General features: G+C 40.9%; 2 protein-coding genes across 2 annotated transcripts in view; both read right to left on the minus strand.

Annotated features, from left to right (window-relative positions):
* emsy (EMSY transcriptional repressor, BRCA2 interacting) overlaps positions 1 to 12,948 on the minus strand; it is a 30,305-nt gene extending 17,357 nt beyond the window's left edge. The window contains 7 exon segments of the mRNA XM_034177693.1: positions 1,373 to 1,632; positions 1,909 to 2,064; positions 2,150 to 2,325; positions 3,190 to 3,264; positions 3,400 to 3,499; positions 3,648 to 3,756; positions 12,757 to 12,948. Of these exon segments, the coding sequence (XP_034033584.1) occupies positions 1,373 to 1,632; positions 1,909 to 2,064; positions 2,150 to 2,325; positions 3,190 to 3,264; positions 3,400 to 3,499; positions 3,648 to 3,753 (873 nt within the window). The 5' untranslated portion in view covers positions 3,754 to 3,756; positions 12,757 to 12,948.
* Positions 12,949 to 16,071: 3,123 nt separating this feature from the next.
* uimc1 (ubiquitin interaction motif containing 1) overlaps positions 16,072 to 23,683 on the minus strand; it is a 39,527-nt gene continuing 31,915 nt past the window's right edge. Inside the window, exons 20-24 of the mRNA XM_034177695.1 lie at positions 22,489 to 22,561; positions 22,306 to 22,411; positions 22,113 to 22,161; positions 21,765 to 21,798; positions 16,072 to 16,393 (exon numbers count right to left, since the gene is read on the minus strand). Coding sequence (XP_034033586.1) covers positions 16,234 to 16,393; positions 21,765 to 21,798; positions 22,113 to 22,161; positions 22,306 to 22,411; positions 22,489 to 22,561 — 422 coding nt within the window. The 3' untranslated portion in view covers positions 16,072 to 16,233. The remainder of the gene's footprint in view (positions 16,394 to 21,764; positions 21,799 to 22,112; positions 22,162 to 22,305; positions 22,412 to 22,488; positions 22,562 to 23,683) is intronic.

Raw genomic sequence — 23,683 nt, forward strand, 5'->3', positions numbered from 1 at the left:
CACAACCAGACAAGCTCAAGCTAACGGCCGTTACAGCCCATGAAAATTCAGTAAGGTATGTCTTCTATAATATATTCCAATTCTAAAGTAGAACTCTACTAGTGTATACGAAGGTATATCTAAATATCTAAAAAAGAAGAGTAGAATAGAGTAGAATAGAGCCACTCAGGTGCCTGGTCTTGAGAACCAGGGATGGTAGGTTTGATGTTTAAAATGTGAAATATTTTAGCTCTTGATAAAGTAAACTTTAGGTTTCATTAAGTCTGAGAGGTCCTGTAACATATTCTGAAAAAACTCGCATCTGTTATTCATTCATTTTCTGCCGGTTATCTGGGTCATGGTGGCAATAGACCAAGCAGCTCTTCCCATACTTCCCTATCCTCAGCCAAGACCTCTAACTCTTCCTGGGGAATCCCGATGCATTCCCAAGCCAGCTAGGAGATATAATCCCGCCAGTATGTTCTGGGTCTTCCCCGGCGTTCATTCTAAATAATAATAATTATTATTTATATCGCGCTTTCCCAGGAATCAGCACTAAACAAAATACATTTTAATAATAAGTACAACAATGCACAAAAACCCAGAATTAAAGAGACAAAAATACTGAAAAGGTGTGACATGTTTTTTCCCCTCTTCAAGATGCGTTTTGTGTTTTAAACAGGTGCAACGTACACTCTGGTAGCTGTAGCCAGAGTTTAGACTATAAATAACTGAATGTTAGGGAGTTATGGGGTGAAAACAGAAAAAAATGGCAACAAAGGTCAATTTCAGTTTGTACAGGGATCAAAACTTAAAGTGGCTTCAATGATGCAAATTATGGTGTGATCTCATAGGATTAATAAATAGAAAGTTTCTGAGAGTGTTGAACGCTTGGTTTCCAAGGTAATGGTCAAAAAAGGTCAGCAGCCATTGGATTCTACGACATCGCCCCTTAACTTGGTAACTAAGCCTGACGGATGGTGCAAACTGTTCCTAGTTTAGTCCCCTTAAGTGGCTCTAAAAAACTGCCTGGACCATGGACTAAAAGAAGGAAGCTTCTTATTTCTTTCATTAGGTGACTTCAAACTGTAACGAGAGTTTGAGACGATGACGATCTCCTACTAAACGCATTAAGAACATAGATTTAACTTTAGGTTCTGAGCCAGTGTTTATTCCTGGATATTGTATTGTGAAGCGGATAAGCATCTTCAACTCTCCCTGGGATGGGGCACCGGTCCATTCTAGGTTACTTTCTTAGTCAAGGCTGGTACCCATTTACAGCTGCGTGGACCGAGACGGGTGCAGGAGCCTGAAGCTCACACCTGGAATCAAACTCCAAACTGTAGATTGGTAGTCCAACTCCTGCACAGAACTACAGACAAACTTCACTTGCCTTTTGTGTGGTTGCGTTGGTGGTCTGGATGGCGGGCTTGGTGAAGGTGATCTTGACAGGCGACAGGTGTGGCGACAGGGAGTTAGCGATGCTCTGCATGATGTTGCTCATCTTGGGGCTGCCACTCACCGGCACTGTGATGCTCTTGGACACTGGCTGGGTCACCTTGGAAACCTCCTTCAGCATCACTGGTGAGGAGCTGGACGAGTTAGTCCGCCTTCGCTTGCGAGGTTTCTCGTCCTCATCGGAACAGCTCACGCCTGAGGAGGAGAAGATCAAAGACATGTGGTCCCATTTCTTATTTCCCTCCAAGACCAGCACGTCCTTTAAGCAAGCACACACAACGCCACAAGTAATGACATCATCAGGCCGTCGTCATACAGCAAAAGGACATATTTGTGATATCTGGAGCTCCGCTAACTCTACAAATACCAGACATGTCCAAATAAACAAAAAAAACTAAACAAAACACAAAACCTGAGTTAATTTTCTTAAATACATTTTCATGTTTCCAACAAGAAAATGTTTCCACTGACTTTTCACATAAACGGTGCTTCCACTGGGCAGGACCACCACGTTGGAAGAAGGGCTTGGGGGTCGTGGAGATTTCACGGTCACGCCGATGGCTCCAGTGGTTGCTGCAACGCTGGTGGGCGTGCAAGTGGTGCTGGTGTAGGAGTAACACACAACCACTGTGGGACGGGAAACAATCACACTCTTCACCACTTAAACTCACACAATCTGCTTTTAAAAACAGTCAGAGTCTCATCTGCCTACCTTCTTTGTTTCCTGTTTCAGCCGGTAAGAGAAGAGAGGCATTCTGATTGGCTGTGGCACTGGCTATGGCATTAGCGGTTGCAGTAAATGCAGTCTGAGGAACCAGTCTTGGCATCAAGGGAACAAGTCTGCGTCCTTCAATGGACCATTCTGAGGAACTGTTTGGACCCCACATGCTGAGGAAAAGAAGATACACAAATTTCAGAACATCACTGCTGGTCAATAATAAAAACTGCAGCTCACAGACCAACAGTGAACATAACATGTATCTGCTCATCCTCTCACAGGAAAATACAGAAGAAGCAGATTTTTACAACGATAACTGCACCCACTAAAGAGCACATGTCTGCCAAGGACCAAGTGTCCAGTAAGGCTGAAAGGATTACTGTACTCTCTGGACTGTAAATCTTGTTTTTCATTTCTTTATTTATTTTACTTGTTTGGCTGGTCCTTTGACTTATATGTCAAAAAATACTGCACTATCATCTACAGCCACATGATGGCACAGTCTACATGTGTGACAAGCTGCTGATCTGAATGAAGTACTGTCTGATCCACAATCTGGAGCAAAAGGTGGCAGTAATGCACCATTAAGTTGGATACCAACCCCCACAAACCAAGAAGACCTGAAAGAAGAAGACATGCTGTGTCTTAGAGAATGAGAATTAATCCAATCTAATAAATCATGCTCTCAAACTGAAAGACTGTGCCATTGAATAAAGAGAGGGAATAACCTTCATACTACTCTGCACTTGAATTATTTGCACTTTGTGTGACAGCCAGAAGACAACGAGGAGGATGGTTAGGCTAGGGTAAGCCAAATCATAATGTTGATTTACATTTTGTGAGGTAATTGCACACACATTTTGCTCTGGATTGATGTTTTCTCCTGTTTACTGGTGAAAGGAAGCAGTTTACACTTGAGCTCTTTTTTTTTAACTCATGTTTCGCATCACTATGATTTGAATAAATCATCAACATCCTGGTTAGCTCCAGCCCTTAACACAAACATGGCTGCTGATGGGATTGCATGCACGTACTAATAGGCGATGGTGCTGAGGCGTTCATCGTTGACAGCCCTGCGGACTTCTGCACGATGCCGTTCTGTAGAGATCCTGCCAGGAATATAGTGTTGGAGAAAATTAGTATAGCATAGTTTAAATGAAGCAATGTGGCAACAACGCAAAAAACACTTGTGTCTGTGGCTTGTTGCCGCAGTTCAGTTTGGGACATTCGTCCTTCATGTTTACCCAAGGATTTTGGTGAGTTCTCCCAGCAGATCCTTCTTTTCCTTTGTCAGGTCTCCTTGGGCTCGCAGGGCACTGATGACCCCGGCGTAAGCCTCCAGCTCTGGAAAATATGTCAAACATTAAGCAGTGACTCATGCACCAACACATGCATCAGTGACCATGACACAGAACAGATCTTTCTGGCGTTGACATATTCATTTTTAAGATCATTTTGCATATTTATTAAGTTCTACACTGCATGAACCTACCAAGTTTACGGAGAATTCTTTTGCACTCGTCCCTGCTCAGGTCCAGGATGGTGGGCCACACCACCGGCATGGTACCTGTCAGTACCGGTTTCTCCTGCTGAATCATGGTCTAAATGGAGGATCAACAGGATTGCAAAGACCACCTTTCCCATAAACCACCTTTCACTACCTGTAGCACAGGCACTAAACGGTCAGCCTCAAAACAGCTGACAGCTGACAGACTTTTAAAAATGCATACCATATTTTCTGGATATAAATTGAATGTTAAAACAAATGTCTCTTGCAGTGGAAAAACCCATATCTACGTAACCAGGACCTTTTTTTATGTATTAACAACTGTTTAATTTGGAATTATTGGGCATTATTGTAGTGAACCTTTATTATTTTATTATTACAGTTTCTGTGTGAGACCAGTGAGTTTGTGCCAATTACAGGGGCATAACACTACTCAGCCTCCCTGGTAAAGTCTACTCCAGGGTGCTGGATAGGCACGTTCAGCCGATAGTCGAACCTCTGACTGAAGAGGAACAATGCAGATTCCATCCTGGTCATGGAACAACCGACCAGCTCTTCACTCTCACAAGGATCCTGGAGGGTGCCTAAGAGTATGCCCACCCAGTCTACATGTATTTTGTGGACTTGGAGAAGGCGTATGATCGGGTACCCCGGGAGATACTGTGGGAGGTGCTGCAGGAGTATGGAGTGAGGGGTTCTGTTCTCAGGGCCATCCAGTCTCTGTACTCACAAAGCGAGAGCTGTATTCGGGTGCTCAGCAGTAAGTCGGACTCGTTTCTGGTGGGGATTGGTCTCCGCCAGGGCTACGCCTTGTCACCAATCCTGTTTGTGATATTCACGGACAGGATATCAAGGCGTAGTCAGGGGAAGGAGGGTTTCCAGTTTGGTGGGATCAGGGTCTCATCACTGCTTTTTGCAAATGATGTGGTCCTGTTGGCTTCATTGGCCTGTGACCTTCAGCACTCACTGGATCAGTTTGCAGCCAAGTGTGAAGCGGCTGGGATGAGGATCAGCAGCTCTAAATCTGAGGCCATGGTTCTCAGCAGGAAACCGATGGATTGCCAACTCCAGGTAGGGAATGAGGTCTTGCCCCAAGTGAAGGAGTTCAAGTACCTCTGGGTCTTGTTCATGAATGAGGGAAAAATGGAGTGTGAGATTGGCCGGAGAATTTACTTCCACCATGGCCACCCCACCACACCTTCACTCACAGTCAACAATGAAATTATCAAAAAGGTCCATTCATATAAATATCTCGGTTCCATAATCAACCATAAATTTACATTTCAACTCAATACTGAATATATTTTTTCAAAATGCCAACAGCGCCTCTTTTTTCTCCGTAAGCTCAGAAAAAATCTGGTTCACCAGTCCATTCTTACCGTTTTTATAAATGTTTTATTTAATCCATCCTCACATTCAACATCATCGCCTGGTTTGGCTCACTTAATCTCACTCACCGCAACACTCTTAATAAAATTATCAAAATTAGCAGCAAAATCATTGGTCAGGAACAGCAGTCACTCACCACCATCTACAATACCAGAGTCCTGAGGAAAGGCAACCAGATCTCCACTGACCCCTCTCACACCCTGCACCCTCACTATACTCTGCTGCCCTCAGGGCGCAGGTACAGGTCGCTCCCACTGAGGACAAAGAGGGCCACCTCCAGCTTCCTCCCCACCTCCATTTGCCTGTTAAACAGCTGACTGCTACACTAAACTGTAGCTAACTAGTATGACTGACCTTTGTTTTTAATCTATTTCATGTTTTTAAAGTATTTATTATGGAACTCATGAACTTGGGATTGTAATCTGTGATTGGACATGTGCTATGTTCTATTTGTTTCTGCTCTGGCGCTTTCTCTGCAAATGAAGTACCTAATGCGTGAATATTGATTTTGATTTGATTTGTACCATACTGTTGTGATGAAAAGGGAGCTGAAACAAAAGACGAAGCTCTCAATCATGGTCAATCTTCATTCCTACTCTCACCTATGGTCATCAGGGTTGGGTTGTGACTGAAAGAACTAGATCATGGGTACAAGCGGTCGAAATGGGTTTCCCCAGGAGGGTGGCTGGTGTCTCCCCTAGAGATAGGGTGAGAAGCTCGGTCATTTGTGGGGAGCTCGGAGTAGAGCCACTGCTCCTTCATGTTGAAAGGAGCCGCATCTGGTAAGGATGCCCCCTGGATGCTCCGGGGGGGGGGGTGTCAGGCACATCCATCTGGGAGGAGACTCCGGGGAAGACCTAGGACTAGGTGGAGAGATTATATCTCCACACTGGCCTGGGAACGCCTCAGGAACGCCTCGGGAGGTGGTGAATGTGGCTCGAGAAAGGGAAGCCTGGGGTCCTCTATTAGAGCTGTTTCCCCGGCAACTCAATCCCAGATAAGCAGTTGAAGATGAGTGATGAGTAAGTGAGTTTCTGTGTTTGGTGCTTTTACTCCAGGGGACATCGTAACATACATAGCCATCACAATTATTATTATTACTGTTAATAACAAATGTGCGATTTTTTTCCCCACATACAAATCGCAGGACCTCCCAAAGTAGAAAAAAAAAAAAAAAAAATCAAAATCAAAATAATGCAATGCTAAAATACCCTTGGCTGTATGAGCATAAAAATAGGAAACAGAATGTGACCTTTTGACCTCTTAAAATAGGCTAGGTCAAGGTTAACCATCTTTGAACTTGTCCAAGGTCTGCGTCCCAAGAATCTTCCCAATGTAAAGACTCTGGCAAGACTGGATTTATGCTGAGCAAAAACAGACAGATGGACGCAAAGCCTTCGCAATACCTGATGGCCATATTTTGGCCTCAGGTAAAAAACACGACATACTCCAGAAAATAGGGCAGTTTGCAACATCATAGAATCAATGGCTGTCAACCTTGTTTGACCTTTACCTTGTAGACCAAACATTCAACACAGTCAAAACTATTACATTTATTAATCCTATTAGTACAACCAATAATTTCCATTACTTTTTTAAAACAAAATTTAAGCAACTTTAACTTTTGACCCCTGTACAAACTGAAACTGGTCTTTTTCCCATTTTACTGTTTTTACCCCATAACATTCAGTCATAGATAGTCCAAACTATACCTTTTTGAAATATTTATGATCAGACAAATAATGCAGTATATGTTTCAATATGAATGGAGGATTTTAAAATTTTGACCCCTGTGTAATTCTTCATTGACCCCTACCACCATGCATGGCCACTATACATTTGTGCCAGTCTGAGGCTGGATCAGGTCAAAAAACTGGCTTCTGGCTCATGGACTATACTTTGAGCATTATAAGCACCTTTTTTTCTGTTTTAACTTATTTGACATCAACATTTTATGTTTACAGTGTGTATAATATATTCTGGCTCGATTTCCAGGTTTCACATTACTGATTTCAATGTAGGTTTTTTTCCCACCACAGGGTTTTATGTGGATTTTATGATGTAGCGCTAAGTATTAATTTCTCCTGAAAGTGCTTCACGAATAAAGCTATTAAACGTAACTTAGGTAAAGTTAGAAAGATATTCACAGATTCGAAGTTCACGGCTCAATAGCTCTTAAGAGAAATGTTGTAGAAAGACAAACACCACTAGTTTCTAACCTCAGGAAGGTAGACAACGAGCTACAACCTTATTTTTATCCATATGAGCCATCCTCTGAGCTGAAAAAAATAACACTGATCTGAACGGGCAGGCGGCAGAGAAACGGAAGCTTAGGGACCGTCTACAAAGTGCATACATGAAAAAAAAAAAGACACCAGAAAATTATTGAATAAATCATTGTAGTAAGGAGTGATATCACCAAATTCACTGCACACATCAGTGGGGCTCAGTTTGGAAAAACGTAATTTTAAAAAAATTTGGAGAATTTTTTATTGTTTAAATTTTCAATAGCATCAAAGTCACAAGATGTGGTGTCGCCAAATTCACTGCACAAAACAGCCATGTCCTGTTGATTACACTACAGCACTGTTTGGGAAAAAGTAATTTTTAAAAAATTTGGAGAATTTTTTATTGTTTTATTTTCAATAGCATCAAAGTCATAAGGTGTAGTGACACAATATTTACTGCACACAACAGTGGTGTCCTGCTGATTATACTACAACACTCACTTTTGGAAAAAGTCATTTTCAAAAATTTTGGAGAATTTTTGATTGTTTAAATTTTCAATAGCATCAAAGTCATGAGGTGTAGTGACACAAAATTTACTGCACACAACAGTGGTGTCCTGCTGATTATACTACAACACTCACTTTGGGAAAAAGTAATTTTAAAAAAAATGTGGAGAATTTTTGATTGTTTAAATTTTCAATAGCATCAAAGTCATATGGTGTAGTGACACAAAATTCACTGCACACAACAGTGGTGTCCTGCTGATTATACTACAACACTCACTTTTGGAAAAAGGCATTTTCAAAAATTTTAGAGAATTTTTGATTGTTTTTATTTTCAATAGCATCAAAGTCATTTGGTGTAGTGTCACAGAATTCACTGCACACAACAGTGGTGTCCTGCTGATTATACTACAACACTCACTTTGGGAAAACGTCACTTTAGAAAATTTTGGAGAATTTTTGATTGTTTAAATTTTCAATAGCATCAAAGTCATAAGGTGTACTGTCACAAAATTCACTGCACACAACAGGGGTGTCCTGCTGATTATACTACAATACTCACTTTTGGAAAAAGTCATTTTCAAAAATTTTTGAGAATTTTGATTGTTTAAATTTTCAATAGTATCAAAGTCATGAGGTGTAGTGACACAAAATTTACTGCACACAACAGTGGTGTCCTGCTGATTATACTACAACACTCACTTTGGGAAAAAGTCATTTTAAAAAAAAATTTTGGAGAATTTTTTATTGTTTAAATTTTCAATAGCATCAAAGTCATAAGGTGTAGTGACACAAAATTCACTGCACACAACAGGGGTGTCCTGCTGATTATACTACAACACTCACTTTGGGAAAAAGTCATTTTCAAACATTTTTGAGATTTTTTATTGTTGAAATTTTCAATAGCATCAAAGTCATGAGGTGTAGTGACACAAAATTTACTGCACACAACAGGGGTGTCCTGCTGATTATACTACAACACTCACTTTGGGAAAAAGTCATTTAAAAATTTTTTTTTTGAGAATTTTTGATTGTTTAAATTTTCAATAGCATCAAAGTCATGAGGTGTAGTGACACAAAATTTACTGCACACAACAGTGGTGTCCTGCTGATTATACTACAACAGTCACTTTGGGAAAAAGTCACTTTAGAAAATTGTGGAGAATTTTTGATTGTTTAAATTTTCAATAGCATCAAAGTCATATGGTGTAGTGACATAACATTTACTGCACAAAAATGTTTTAAATGACTTTTTCCCCAAAGTCAGTGTTGTAGTATAATCAGCAAGACACCACTGTTGTGTACAGTAAATTTTGTGTCACTACACCTCATGACTTTGATGCTATTGAAAATTTAAACAATCAAAAATTCTCCAAAATTTTTGAAAATGACTTTTTCCAAAAGTGAGTGTTGTAGTATAATCAGGACACCGTTGTGTGCAGTGAATTTTGTGACACTACACCAAATGACTTTGATGCTATTGAAAATTAAAACAATCAAAAATTCTCCAAAATTTTTGAAAATGACTTTTCCCCAAACTGAGTGTTGTAGTATAATCAACAGGACACCACTGTTGTGTGCAGTGTGCAGTAAATTTTGTGTCACTACACCTTATGACTTTGATGCTATTGAAAATATAATCAATTTAAAATTCTCCAAATTTTTTTAAAATTACTTTTTTTCAAACTGAGTGCTATAGTATAATCAACAGAACATGGCTGTTGTGTGCAGTAAATTTTGTGTCACTACACCTTGTGACTTTGATGCTATTGAAAATTTAAACAATAAAAAATTCTCCAAAATTTTTTAAAATGACTTTTTCCAAAAGTGAGTGTTGTAGTATAATCAACAGGACACCACTGTTGTGTGCAGTAAATTTTGTTTCACTACACCTTATGACTTTGATGCTATTGAAAATAAAACAATCAAAAATTCTCCAAAATTTTTTAAAATGACTTTTTCCAAAAGTGAGTGTTGTAGTATAATCAGCAGGACACCACTGTTGTGTGCAGTAAATTTTGTTTCACTACACCTTATGACTTTGATGCTATTGAAAATAAAACAATCAAAAATTCTCCAAAATTTTTAAAAATTACTTTATCCCAAACTGAGTGCTGTAGTACAACCCCTGGCAAAAAGTACGGAATCACCGGCCTCGGAGGATGTTCATTCAGTTGTTTAATTTTGTAGAAAAAAAGCAGATCACAGACATGACACAAAACTAAAGTCATTTCAAATGGCAACTTTCTGGCTTTAAGAAACACTATAAGAAATCTGGAAAAAAAATTGTGGCAGTCAGTAATGGTTACTTTTTTAGACCAAGCAGAGGGAAAAAAAATATGGAATCACTCAATTCTGAGGAAAAAATTATGGAATCATGAAAAACAAAAGAACGCTCCAACACATCACTAGTATTTTGTTGCACCACCTCTGGCTTTTATAATAGCTTGCAGTCTCTGAGGCATGGACTTAATGAGTGACAAACAGTACTCTTCATCAATCTGGCTCCAACTTTCTCTGACTGCTGTTGCCAGATCAGCTTTGCAGGTTGGAGCCTTGTCATGGACCATTTTCTTCAACTTCCACCAAAGATTTTCAATTGGATTAAGATCCGGACTATTTGCAGGCCATGACATTGACCCTATGTGTCTTTTTGCAAGGAATGTTTTCACAGTTTTTGCTCTATGGCAAGATGCATTATCATCTTGAAAAATGATTTCATCATCCCCAAATATCCTTTCAACTGATGGGATAAGAAAAGTGTCCAAAATATCAACGTAAACTTGTGCATTTATTGATGATGTAATGACAGCCATCTCCCCAGTGCCTTTACCTGACATGCAGCCCCATATCATCAATGACTGTGGAAATTTACATGTTCTCTTCAGGCAGTCATCTTTATAAATCTCATTGTAACGGCACCAAACAAAAGTTCCAGCATCATCACCTTGCCCAATGCAGATTCGAGATTCATCACTGAATATGACTTTCATCCAGTCATCCACAGTCCACGATTGCTTTTCCTTAGCCCATTGTAACCTTGTTTTTCTTCTGTTTAGGTGTTAATGATGGCTTTCGTTTAGCTTTTCTGTACGTAAATCCCATTTTCTTTAGGCGGTTTCTTACAGTTCGGTCACAGATGTTGACTCCAGTTTCCTCCCATTCATTCCTCATTTGTTTTGTTGTGCATTTTTGATTTTTGAGACATATTGCTTTAAGTTTTCTGTCTTGACGCTTTGATGTCTTCCTTGGTCTACCAGTATGTTTGCCTTTAACAACCTTCCCATGTTGTTTGTATTTGGTCCAGAGTTTAGACACAGCTGACTGTCAACAACCAACATCTTTTGCAACATTGCGTGAGGATTTACCCTCTTTTAAGAGTTTGATAATCCTCTCCTTTGTTTCAATTGACATCTCTCGTGTTGGAGCCATGATTCATGTCAGTCCACTTGGTGCAACAGCTCTCCAAGGTGTGATCACTCCTTTTTAGATGCAGACTAACGAGCAGATCTGATTTGATGCAGGTGTTAGTTTTGGGGATGAAAATTTACAGGGTGATTCCATAATTTATTCCTCAGAACTGAGTGAGTCCATATTTTTTTCCCTCTGCTTGGTCTAAAAAAGTAACCGTTACTGACTGCCACAATTTTTTTTTCTTGATTTCTTATAGTGTTTCTTAAAACCAGAAAGTTGCCATTTGAAATGACTTTAGTTTTGTGTCATGTCTGTGATCTGCTTTTTTTCTACAAAATTAAACAACCGAATGAACATCCGCCGAGGCCGGTGATTCCATAATTATTGCCAGGGGTTGTATAATCAACAGGACATGGCTGTTGTGTGCAGTGAATTTGGCGACACCACATCTTGTGACTTTGATGCTACTGAAAATTTAAATAAAAAATTCTCCAAAATTTTTTTAAATTACTTTTCCAAAAGTGAGTGTTGTTGTATAATCAGCAGGACACCACTGTTGTGTGCAGTGAATTTTGTGTCACTACACCTTATGACTTTGATGCTATTGAAAATGTAAACAATTAAAAATTCTCCAAATTTTTTTAAAATTACTTTTTTTCAAACTGAGTGCTGTAGTATAATCAACAAGACATGGCTGTTGTGTGCAGTGAATTTGGTGACACCACACCTTGTGGCTTTGATGCTATTAAAAATTTAAAAAATAAAAAATTCTGCAACGTTTTTTATAATGGCATTTTTCCAAACTGAGCTCTGTAGTATAATCAGCAGGACCCCACTGATGTGTGCAGTGAATTTGGTGATATCACTCCTTATTACAATGATTTATTCAATAATTTTCTGGTGTCTTTTTTTCCATGTATGCACTTTGTAGACGGTCCCTAAGCTCCCGTTTCTCTGCCGCCTGCCCGTTCAGATCAGTGTTATTTTTTTCAGCTCAGAGGACGGCTCATATGGATAAAAATAAGGTTGTAGCTCGTTGTCTACCTTCCTGAGGTTAGAAACTAGTGGTGTTTGTCTTTCTACAACGTTTCTCTTAAGATCTATTGAGCCGTGAACTTCGAATCTGTGAATATCTTTCTAACTTTACCTAAGTTTAAAACGTAAGCACCAGACTGTTTACGTGCGTTGGTTCGGAATGGTTTTTTTTAAGCACGTAACAAAATTTTGTTTTACGGAAACCAGTTAAACATTGTAATTTCATAATGAACGTTATAAGCGGAATACTTTAAGAAAAAGAACATTCAACTTTTGAGGATAATAAGCAAACGTCTATTTAACAATAAATGTCATATATATATATGTGTGTGTGTAAGCAATTTCAGACCATCAACCAGCTCTGCAGTTTTACTAACTGAACAAAAATAATCCTGTAATGTCGACAAGCATGAATACTACGAACAGTAAGTAAACATTTAGAAAATCTGCACGATCAACGTGTAACTTTATATTTTTATCCACTGGGCGTTAGCTAGCTAGCTAGCAAAAAAAAAAGGTCTTACCGCCGTTAGCAATTCCAGTGTCTAAATATTAATAAGTCTGAGAGATCACAACATATTTACACGTCATAATTATCATATAATAATCGACGAAAAAACGCGCTGTCAACACTAAAATATAATCGGATTTCTTTGCAGAGGAACATCAGTGTTTATGTTTGTAGATAAACTAACTGCATTCTTCTTTACGGAAAATACCAAGACGTTTCTTTTCCTTTTTGGATGTAGTGCTGCCACCTATAGGACGCAAACGACGGCGCCTCCCATGTTCATCACAAAACAAAATAACTTTTATGCGAGTTGCACGTGTCAACCTGACTCCAGAAAGGGCAAAGAGGGTGCATGTTTCTTTTTAACCTTTAGCCACAATGCATGCTTGGTGTAAACGCAAACAACAGATCAAACTGGAGGCCAGCCAAGACCTGTGAGAGTTGATACCATGTCGTGATCTTCTAGGTCTCAGTCCAGCATAAATGGGGCATAAAATAATGATCTGAATGAAGTGAAAATATTATGAGCTTATACATCCTGTATAAAACTTAGATTTCCAGCAACTGAAATTAAAGGGACAACATACTGCATTTTACTCAAGAATGTTATGCTGACTCAACTACAATTATTTCTTTGAAGTAACACAACTGTCTCAAACACACGTATAAGACATATTTATGCTAACATATATTGTGCCACAGTATATTAATTGTGACCTACAATCTATTATTTCTAATATTGGTATACATGTTTATAAATGTAAGATCAACTTTATCCCAAAGTAAATCATTTTGCCAGAGTACTGAAACAGTGACAGTAAACTGTTTTTAATACATTTGCACAAGATGTATTGCACATAACTCTAAGTAACTCTGCCCATTATGTATTCATCCTGCAAAGGGGGTGGGTGTTGGAATCGTAGTCTGATTACCACAGGCAGGAAAGACTTCCTGTGGCGTTCTGTGGTCCACCATGGTGGTCTCAGTCGACAAGTGAAGGTGCTCTGACAGGATGTAAGTGTGGCATGCAGTACTCAGCCTCCTGGTCACTGGCAATGATACAGCCCACCATGGCAGCAGTAAAATAAATATATACAGAAAGGTGGAACTCTAATTTTGTTACAGTAACTCCGTTTTTATACATTATTTTATAAAACAGAAAAAATAAAAAGAGTGTGACTTATCAAAATTACCCTGGTCCATGGTTTGCTTTATGGAATATGACCCTGCATAAGCAAACATTTCAACCATCCAGTTTGCATTCAGATCTACTAAAGTGGACCTCTTGGTGAAATTGTACCTGCATTAATGGTAAATGTCCACCAGGTGGAGATACTGCTCCATTTCAAGAACCTTGAGCAAAGGCTTTTGTGGGACACGAAGAATTCATCCTGTCTTCATATACAAGGTCTGTTAGAAAAGTATCCGACCTTTTTATTTTTTTCAAAAACCATATGGATTTGAATCACGTGTGATTGCATCAGCCAAGCTTGAACCTTCGAGCGCATGCGTGAGTTTTTTCACGCCTGTCGGTTGCGTCATTCGCCTGTGAGCAGGCTTTGTGTGAGCAGTGGTCCACCCCTCCCGTCGGATTTTTATTGCGAATAAAATGTCTGAACGATTTGGAGCTTTGCTGCATCAATTTTTTTCCAGAAACTGTGAGAGACCTCCAGGTGGACACCATTCGGAAAATTCAGATGGCTTTCAGGGACGATTTTATGGGGATTACACAGATTAAGGAGTGCTCCATGCCGGTTTAAAGACCACCCACAGCGTCTGAGAGCGCGCTGCGCTCCGAGCGCCGATCGACAGGCTCAAACCCCGCTGAAACAACCAGATCATTTCCAACGTGAAGGCTTTGTTGATCCGGGACGTCGTCTGACTTACACAACAATGGCAGAAGACGTGGACATCAAGACTTTTTCGGCACATTCCACTGTTACAGGACTTTTTTTCATGGAAAGAGGAGCGGAGGAATGCGCCACCGTGCCACTCATGGCGCGGCACAAAACCACCTCCGTGTTGGTCTCACAGGACGGCTTTCAGACGGCTTTCGGTGGCTTTTCAGTCGTGTGACTATCCGAGAAATTGTGCATGAGCTGCACATGCCGGAACATGTCCTGTGAGGCTTCATCACGGCGTTGCTTTGTGCCATGTGGCTCTGCCGCGACGCGCAGAATTCCTCTGCTCCTCTTTCCATGACAAAAACTCCTGTAACAGTGGAATGTGCCGTTCATTTCCAAACTGGACGATGTGTTGATCCGGGACGTCGTCTGACTAGCACAGAAATTGCGGAAGACGTGGACATCAGCACTTTTTCGGCACATTGAGACAGACGTGTGGAGGAATTCCGCGCGTCGGGACGGAGCCGCATGGCGCAAAGCAACGCCATGATGAAGCCTTCACAGGACATGTTCCGGCATGTCCAGCTCATGCACAATTTCTTGGATAGTCACACGACTGAAAAGCCACTGAAAGCCGTCCTGTGACACCAACATGGAGGTGGTTTTGTGCCGCGCCGTGAGTGGCACGGTGGCGCATTCCTCCGCTCCTCTTTCCATGAAAAAACTAACAGTGGAATGTGCCGAAAAAGTCTTGATGTCCACGTCTCCTGCCATTTTTGTGTAAGTCAGATGACGTCCCGGATCAACAAAGCCTTCACGTTGGAAATGATCTGGTTGTTTCAGTGGGGTTTGAGCCTGTCGATCAGCGCTCGGAGCGCGGCGCGCTCTCAGACGCTGTGGGCGGTCTTTAAGACGGCTGGAGCACTCAATCTGTGTAATCCCCATAAAATCGTCCCTGACAGCCATCGGAATTTTCCGAATGGTGTCCACCTGGAGGTCTCTCAGTTTCTGGAAAAAACTGATGCAGCAAAGCTCCAAATCGTTCAGACATTTATTCCCAATAAAAATCCGACGAGCGGGGTGGACCACTGCTCACACAAAGCCTGCTCACAGGCGAATGACGCAACCGACAGGCGTGAAAAAACTCACGCATGCGCACGAAGGTTCAAGCTTGGGATGCAATCACACGTGATTCAAATCCATATGGTTTTTGAAAAAAAATAAAAAGGTCGGATACTTTTCTAACAGACCTCGTATTCTGGTGCTGGGAAACGACAGCTGGTTGGATCTGATTTATACTCAAAGTGCTGCAACAGTTTTACACATTTTAACACGAACAATAACCGAATGTCAAAATTCAGGTGATAAAGATGGTTTTCAATAGGTTCAAGAAACAACACCCAGTTGTAGCACAAAAAGAAGTTTATGAGCTCATGAATAAGAAATCTGCATTTTGAAGAGAAGAACATTACAGTTTGAATGCGTTCAGTTCGTATTAGTTTAAGTGCATCGATATTTCAGTGACATTTTGAAACAGCAGGAAATATTACAGTCCCATCAGGAGAAAATATCCTAAAAAAAAAATCGAGGCTTTTATTTTACGATGCAGGGGTTAAGGCAGCGGTTTGCAGGACTTTCAGTCACGATCATCTCCGTCTCCGGTTTGACCTCTTGACCCTGTGCTGGTTCTTAAAGTCGATCAAACAGTCTGAGGCCTCTGAGATGGCAGTGAAAGTTCTGATGGGAGAACTGCTGATCTGGAATCCTGAGATGCTTATGTCCTTGTCCCGGAGGTCGATCACCTCTCTGCAAGAGAGATAGGACACAAGATGTCAGATATCAAAGAATACATTCACACAAACGCAGCACATGTATCCCAATTTAAGATAATGATCAGCAAACATAAGAACTTTCTCATATCTTCAAAGTGCTTTAAAATACAAAAACCGAAATACAATGAACGATAAAATATTTTATCATAACTCCAAAGTGTTTTAAAATGCAAAAAATAAAATAAAATATAAATACAAATTAAACAATAAAATATTTCAGAGCAGCAGTAACTACAGAGGTATAGAGTTGATCAGCCACAGCATGAAGTTATGGGAAAGAGTAGCAGAAGCTTGGCTTAGAAAACAGGTGAAGATCTGTGAGCAGCAATATGGTTTCATAAAGAGAAAGAGCACTACAGATGCAATGTTTGCTCTTAGAATACTGATGGAGAAGTAAAGAGAAGGCCAGAAGGAGTTACATTGTGTTTGTGGATTTATAGAAAGCTTATGACAAGGTACCAAGAGAAGAGTTGTGGTATTGCCTGAGGAAGTCTGCAGTGGCAGAGAAGTATGTGAGGGTAGTGCAGGACATGTACAAGGACAGGGTGACAGTGGTGAGATGCGCAGTAGGAATCACAGACTCATTCAAGGTGGATGTGGGATTACACTAAGGATCAGCTCGGAGTTCTTTCTTGTTTGCAATGATGATGGACAGATTGACTGATGAGACCTGACAGGAGTCTCCATGGACTATGATGTTTGCAGATGACAATGTGATCTTCAGTGAGAGCAGAGAATAGATTGAGTCTAGCCTGGAGAGGTGTAGATATGCTCTGGAAAGAAGGAGAATGAAAGTCAATAGAAGCAAGACTGAGTACATGTGTGTGAATGAGCGGGAGCCCAGTGGAATAGTGCAGTTACAAGGAGTAGAAGTGGTGAAAGTAGATGAGTTTAAATACTTAGGGTCAACTGTCCAAAGTAATGGAGAGTGTGGTCGAGAGGTGAAGAAGAGAGTGTAGGCAGGGTGGAGTGGGTGGAGAAAGGTGGCACTGGCAGGAATGATTTGTGACTGAAGAATATCTGCAAGAGTGAAGGGAAAGTTTACAAGACTTATTCATACACTCAACAAAAATATAAACGCAACACTTTTGGTTTTGCTCCCATTTTGTATGAGATGAACTCAAAGATCTAAAACTTTTTCCACTTACACAATATCACCATTTCCCTCAAATATTGTTCACAAACCAGTCTAAATCTGTGATAGTGAGCACTTCTCCTTTGCTGGGATAATCCATCCCACCTCACAGGTGTGCCATATCAAAATGCTGATTAGACACCATGATTAGTGCACAGGTGTGCCTTAGACTGTCCACAATAAAAGGCCACTCTGAAAGGTGCAGTTTTGTTTTATTGGGGGGGCTACCAGTCAGTATCTGGTGTGCCCACCATTTGCCTCATGCAGTGCAACACATCTCCTTCGCATAGAGTTTATCAGGTTGTCAATTGTGGCCTGTGGAATGTTGGTCCACTCCTTTTCAATGGCTGTGTGAAGTTGCTGGATATTGGCAGGAACTGGTACACGCTGTCATATACGCCAGTCCAGAGCATCCCAAACATGCTCAATGGGTGACATGTCCGGTGAGTATGCCGGCCATGCAAGAACTGGGACATTTCCAGCTTCCAAGAATTGTGTACAGATCCTTGCAACATGGGGCCGTGCATTATCCTGCTGCAACATGAGGTGATGTTCTTGGATGTATGGCACAACAATGGGCCTCAGGATCTCGTCACGGTATCTCTGTGCATTCAAAATGCCATCAATAAAATGCACCTGTGTTCTTTGTCCATAACAGACGCCTGCCCATACCATAACCCCACTGCCACCATGGGCCACTCGATCCACAACACTGACATCAGAAAACCGCTCACCCACACGACGCCACACACGCTGTTTGCCATCTGCCCTGAACAGCGTGAACCGGGATTCATCCGTGAAGAGAACACCTCTCCAACGTGCCAAACGCCAGCGAATGTGAGCATTTGCCCACTCAAGTCGGTTACGACGACCAACTACAGTCAGGTCGAGACCCCAATGAGGACGACGAGCATGCAGATGAGCTTCCCTGAGATGGTTTCTGACAGTTTGTGCAGAAATTCTTTGGTTATGCAAACCGATTGTTTCAGCAGCTGTCCGAGTGGCTGGTCTCAGACGATCTTGGAGGTGAACATGCTGGATGTGGAGGTCCTGGGCTGGTGTGGTTACACGTGGTCTGCGGTTGTGAGGCTGGTTGGATGTACTGCCAAATTCTCTGAAACGCCTTTGGAGATGGCTTATGGTAGAGAAATGAACATTCAATACACGAGCAACAGCTCATTGCACGTTCCCTCAAATCTTGCGACATCTGTGGCATTGTGCTGTGTGATAAAACTGCACCTTTCAGAGTGGCCTTTTATTGTGGACAGTCTAAGGCACACCTGTGCACTAATCATGGTGTCTAATCAGCATCTTGATATGGCACACCTGTGAGGTGGGATGGATTATCTCAGCAAAGGAGAAGTGCTCACTATCACAGATTTCGACTGGTTTGTGAACAATATTTGAGGGAAATGGTGATATTGTGTATGTGGAAAAAGTTTTAGATCTTTGAGTTCATCTCATACAAAATGGGAGCAAAACCAAAAGTGTTGCATTTATATTTTTGTTGAGTGTACAATAAGAATTTATTTGAAAATAGAAGACATCCAGTTGACAATATGTGACTTTATTTTCCAAATATGTTCTTTTGCAATGTACCAGCTCCCAGTCATAAGGCTTCCACCAGGCGACGCTGCTGCACTGCACAGTGCATATTTAAATTTTATACATTCATTAATTTATTATGCATAAATATCTCTCTCTCTCTCTCTCTCTGTCTCGCTCTCTCTCTCTACACATATATATATATATATATATATATATATATATATAGACACACACACACACAGTTTGTAATATTCAGGGATGAGATTGGCAAATTCGATTTTCAGAGGAAAATAAGCCAGGGTCCGCAGGCCCCGGCGGGTGCAGGGCGAAGTCCCCCTGAAGCCAAAGCATTTTTGCTGTTTTAAAACATGTAAATTGCACTAAAATATTAAAAACTACTATAAATGCCAGGTGTTCATATCTATAATTCAAACTGTAAACCCTTACTAAGACCATCTACTGTACATGTGCATTTTTGTGACCAAAATATTTTTTCATAACTAGACTTACTTGATTTTCAGCATTCTCCACTTTCAGCATGGCACACTTGTCAACAAACACACATGTAAGGGCGGGAGAAACGCATATATAACCTTTGCGCTGATTGGTCATAAGCTTTGTAATAACCAATGAAAATGTGCGTAATACCTTGGACTGCGCTTCGATACCGTCTCGGTTTTTATGATTTGTTGGAGGGAAAACTACCGAATATTGGAAGTTGAAAGACTACACAGTTACCTCCCTTACACTACATGCTCATTGTGCACCTACTTCATACTGGTCACTGATCAGCACAGCGTTACTTCCGCGTTCCGCTGACTGACGGACTGATTGAACTTGCTGCGTCAGCGATAACAAAGACCATTCAGTATTCTGAATAGCCGACAATTTTATTAAACAAAGGTAGTCCTGGCATTAATTTTTTTTTGCATTCTTACCCCCCCTAAAATTTTCTCAACGGATTTGGTTGTTTCACAAAATCGACCCCCGGGACTGTCAAATCCGCGGATCTGCGGAAAAATCTCATCCCTGAATATTGATTTTGGGACCTAAAGACTTTCGTAAAATTTCTAACACCACAACAGTTCATCCACATGAATAAAAGGTGTATTTTTTCCAAAAAAGAAGAATTTCTAAAAACATACTTCATATTTTCAGCTTTAGAGCCAAATTATAAATTTTTACAGTGTACTGGATAATTACGTGACAAATGCTGAAAGCTGAGATTGTTCTGAACATTGTGACATGCAACACATGGGCATAATACTACATGCAAGTATCCCAAAAGGAGAATTTCTGATGATATGGCAAAATGATTTGGATATGCCAATGAGTGTGTGGACCCCAGAGGATTAAAGGACAAATACATTTGTGCTACAGACCAAAGAAAAGATTTGTTTTTCAGTCCTTATTGACCAGTTTTAGGATGTTTCAAGTATCTCAGTGAGTGGAAGCACACAAAAAACAAGTGGAATGATTACAGTACCACTTGTGGTGGACTCTGTATAGTGGCGTAGACTAGGGATGCACCGATCAACATTTTGTTCATCTAAGATGGAAGCCTAGATCTGACATTTTGCTGAAAGAATTAAGTACTTTTATTTATAGACTTATTTTTATAGACTTAAAAGAGAAAAGACAGCGATCTCTCCCCCCCCCCCTCTCAATTTCAATGGAGTTTTATTGGCATGATAAATATAAGTTTACATTGTCAAACCAAGTGTTACAGTAAAAACTAAGTCCTCTCTCCCCCTCTGTCTCTCTCTCAATTCAAGTCCAACTGAAACAAACATTTACATTGTGAAATTAAGTGTTAGAGCAAAAAAAAACAAAAAAACAAAACAAAACAACAACAAAAAAAGTGGGAGCAAAAAAAAGTCTCTCCATCTCTCTCATGCTTGCTTTCTCTCTCTCCCTTTTCCGCTTTCTCTCTCTCGCCTTTTTACTTCTGAGCAAATTTGGAACTTTCTGGAAACATGAAGCCTTTCAACTGTAAAATAAATAGTAAATTTCTAAATGTATCATTAGCGACACTCACGCGAGGAAGTCTGGACTAACACTGAAGAATTTTGATAGTTTAATTTAGATAGAGTTTTTTTCCCCATTCACCATACAGAAACTCTGTTCAGCTCTGCTTCTGTGTTCTGAGCTGCTGTTTCATAGCGTTTCACAGTCTCGGGACATTGAAGCGGCTGATTTCTCAGTAACAATTCAGTTCATTTTTCAGAAAATCCGTGCTCGGCAGCACAGACAATTTGAACCCGAGAGACGGGTGGAAATTTGCTGCTACTCGTGGCTTAAAACCCTAGACTGCGGAACAAACAGGTTGGCTTCATTTCTGAAAGGTCCCCCTCCCCCCTCACGCTCAGCAGTGAACATAGCAGAGAGCATGCAGCACTTGAGACGTTTCACAGACGCAGCTTCTCTCCAGTATCGGAAAATGCCGCAGGTTGTATCGGTATTTTCCGATACTTGGATGTTGGTACTGGAAGCCAATACCAATACTGGATCGGATCATCCCAACCTTAGCACAGACAGCATCAAATCTATAGCAACGCTGACAGAATCTGGATCAAATGGTTTATAAAATACCAGAGAAACCAGGACTGAGGAATAAATCATCTTGTGTCTGTTAAGAGGATGAACACCGACCAAGGCTTACCCGGACTGGAGTTTGGATGTGGATGGGCCAGCTTCTGTTAACACACACAAGAAGGTTATCAATAAAATCAAAAAATCTCGATCACAGTCACTTTATAATGGAGTGCATATGTGCTGCGTGCAGTAAATACAGTATGAAAAGCAACACTGTGAAAACAGTGATGTTTTCACATATCAAATAATTTAAAGACTCTTAATCATTACAGATTAAACATACTGCACAACACAAAACAGGTGTAAAACTATTGAAAAGCTAATGAATACAAAATATTTAAAAATACAAAGGAAAATGTCTCCACAAAAAAAAAAAATCTACTTTTTAACAGACCTTTCAGACCTGGGCTCGTACCTGTGTCCTTGCTCTCGGTTTGCTCCAGAGCTGAAAGCAGGTTTCCCTTCTGGAAGATCAGCAATGAACACAAACTTATAACACAAATAAAACAGATCTCATCCAAAAAGTCAAAGGTTAGTCTGTAAAACATTAATTTCTTTGTAGTTTGTAATGTTGTGTATTTCTGGTAGAATGTGGGGGCGTGGCTTACAGGCTTTGCTGAACAGCGCCGGATGCAGACCTTGGTGTGGCGGCTGTACTCGCTCAGAGGAAACGTTTTCTGGCATATGTAGCACTTCTCCAGGTTGTGACTGGTTCTGGACAAAACAGAGCTATTTTTTTAAACGGTCTGATCATTTTTTCCGGTGATGAAGACGTTATGTTTTATACTTACTTGTTACCTGTGTAAGAATCAACGGACTCCTCATCCACCCTCTTGGTTCTCACCCTCCGAGGTTTTACAGACACTAAAAATGACAAGAACACTTCCTTTTAAAATCATTCTCTACACTGAGGTACGAACCCAGCAGTACATTTGAAAGTACAAACGTACAGAAAGGTGTGTGTGTGTGTGTGGGCAGCCTGTATACTTTGATTATCAGGTGTGTTCCAACAAGGTAGAGATGGAAAATATGACTTCTGGCAGCAGAGTCAGTGATCACTGATATGGTGGAACATGTAAAGTTTGATGCTGAACATACTGTGATCTGCATAAGATGCAACATGTGCAAAGCCACATACGAGGTCTGTTAGAAAAGTATCGGACCTTTTTATTTTTTTCAAAAACCTGATGGATTTGAATCACGTGTGTTTGCATGAGCCAACCTTGAACCTTCGTGCGGATGCGTGAATTTTTTCACACCTGTCGATTGCGTCATTTGCTTGTAAGCAGTCTTTGTGTGAGGGTGGGTGTAGTCTCTCGTCGGATTTTCTTTGCAAGGAAAATGGCGGAACAACTGGAGCAGCGCGACTGCATCAAATTTTGCCAGAAACTGGGCAACAGCCAGGTGTAAACCATTTGGATTATTCAGACGGCTTTCGGTGACGATGCTATGAGCATCACACAGATTAAGGAGCGGTACAACCGGGTTAAAGACGGCCGCACAACGGTGGAGAGCGCACCACGCTCCAGGCGGCCATCAACATGCTGAAATGACCAGATCATTTCCAAAGTGAACGCTGTGGTGATGCGGGACCGCTGTGTGACTGTCCGAGAAATTGCGGAAAAGGTGGACATCAGCACTTTTTCGGCACATTCCACTGTGACAGAAGATTTGGCCATGAAAAGAGTTGCAGCGAAATTCATGCCGTTGGCTTCGGCACGAAGCTGCTGATGGAGCAAAAGCACCACCGTGTTGAATTCTCACAGAATATGCTGGACTCCGAAAAATGATGCCCACCTCTTCCACCATTCGGAAGATTCAGACGGCTTTCGGTGGGTTTTCATTCGTGTGACTATCCGAGAAATTGTGGAAGAGGTAATCATGTCACAACATGTCCTGTGAGACTTCAACACGGTGGCGCTTTTGCTCTGCCGTCAGCTTCGTGCCGAAGGCATCGGCATGAATTTCGCTGCAACTCTTTTCATG

Source organism: Thalassophryne amazonica, chromosome 9 (genome assembly GCF_902500255.1).
Source record: "Thalassophryne amazonica chromosome 9, fThaAma1.1, whole genome shotgun sequence".
Taxonomy (NCBI): Eukaryota; Metazoa; Chordata; class Actinopteri; order Batrachoidiformes; family Batrachoididae; genus Thalassophryne; species Thalassophryne amazonica.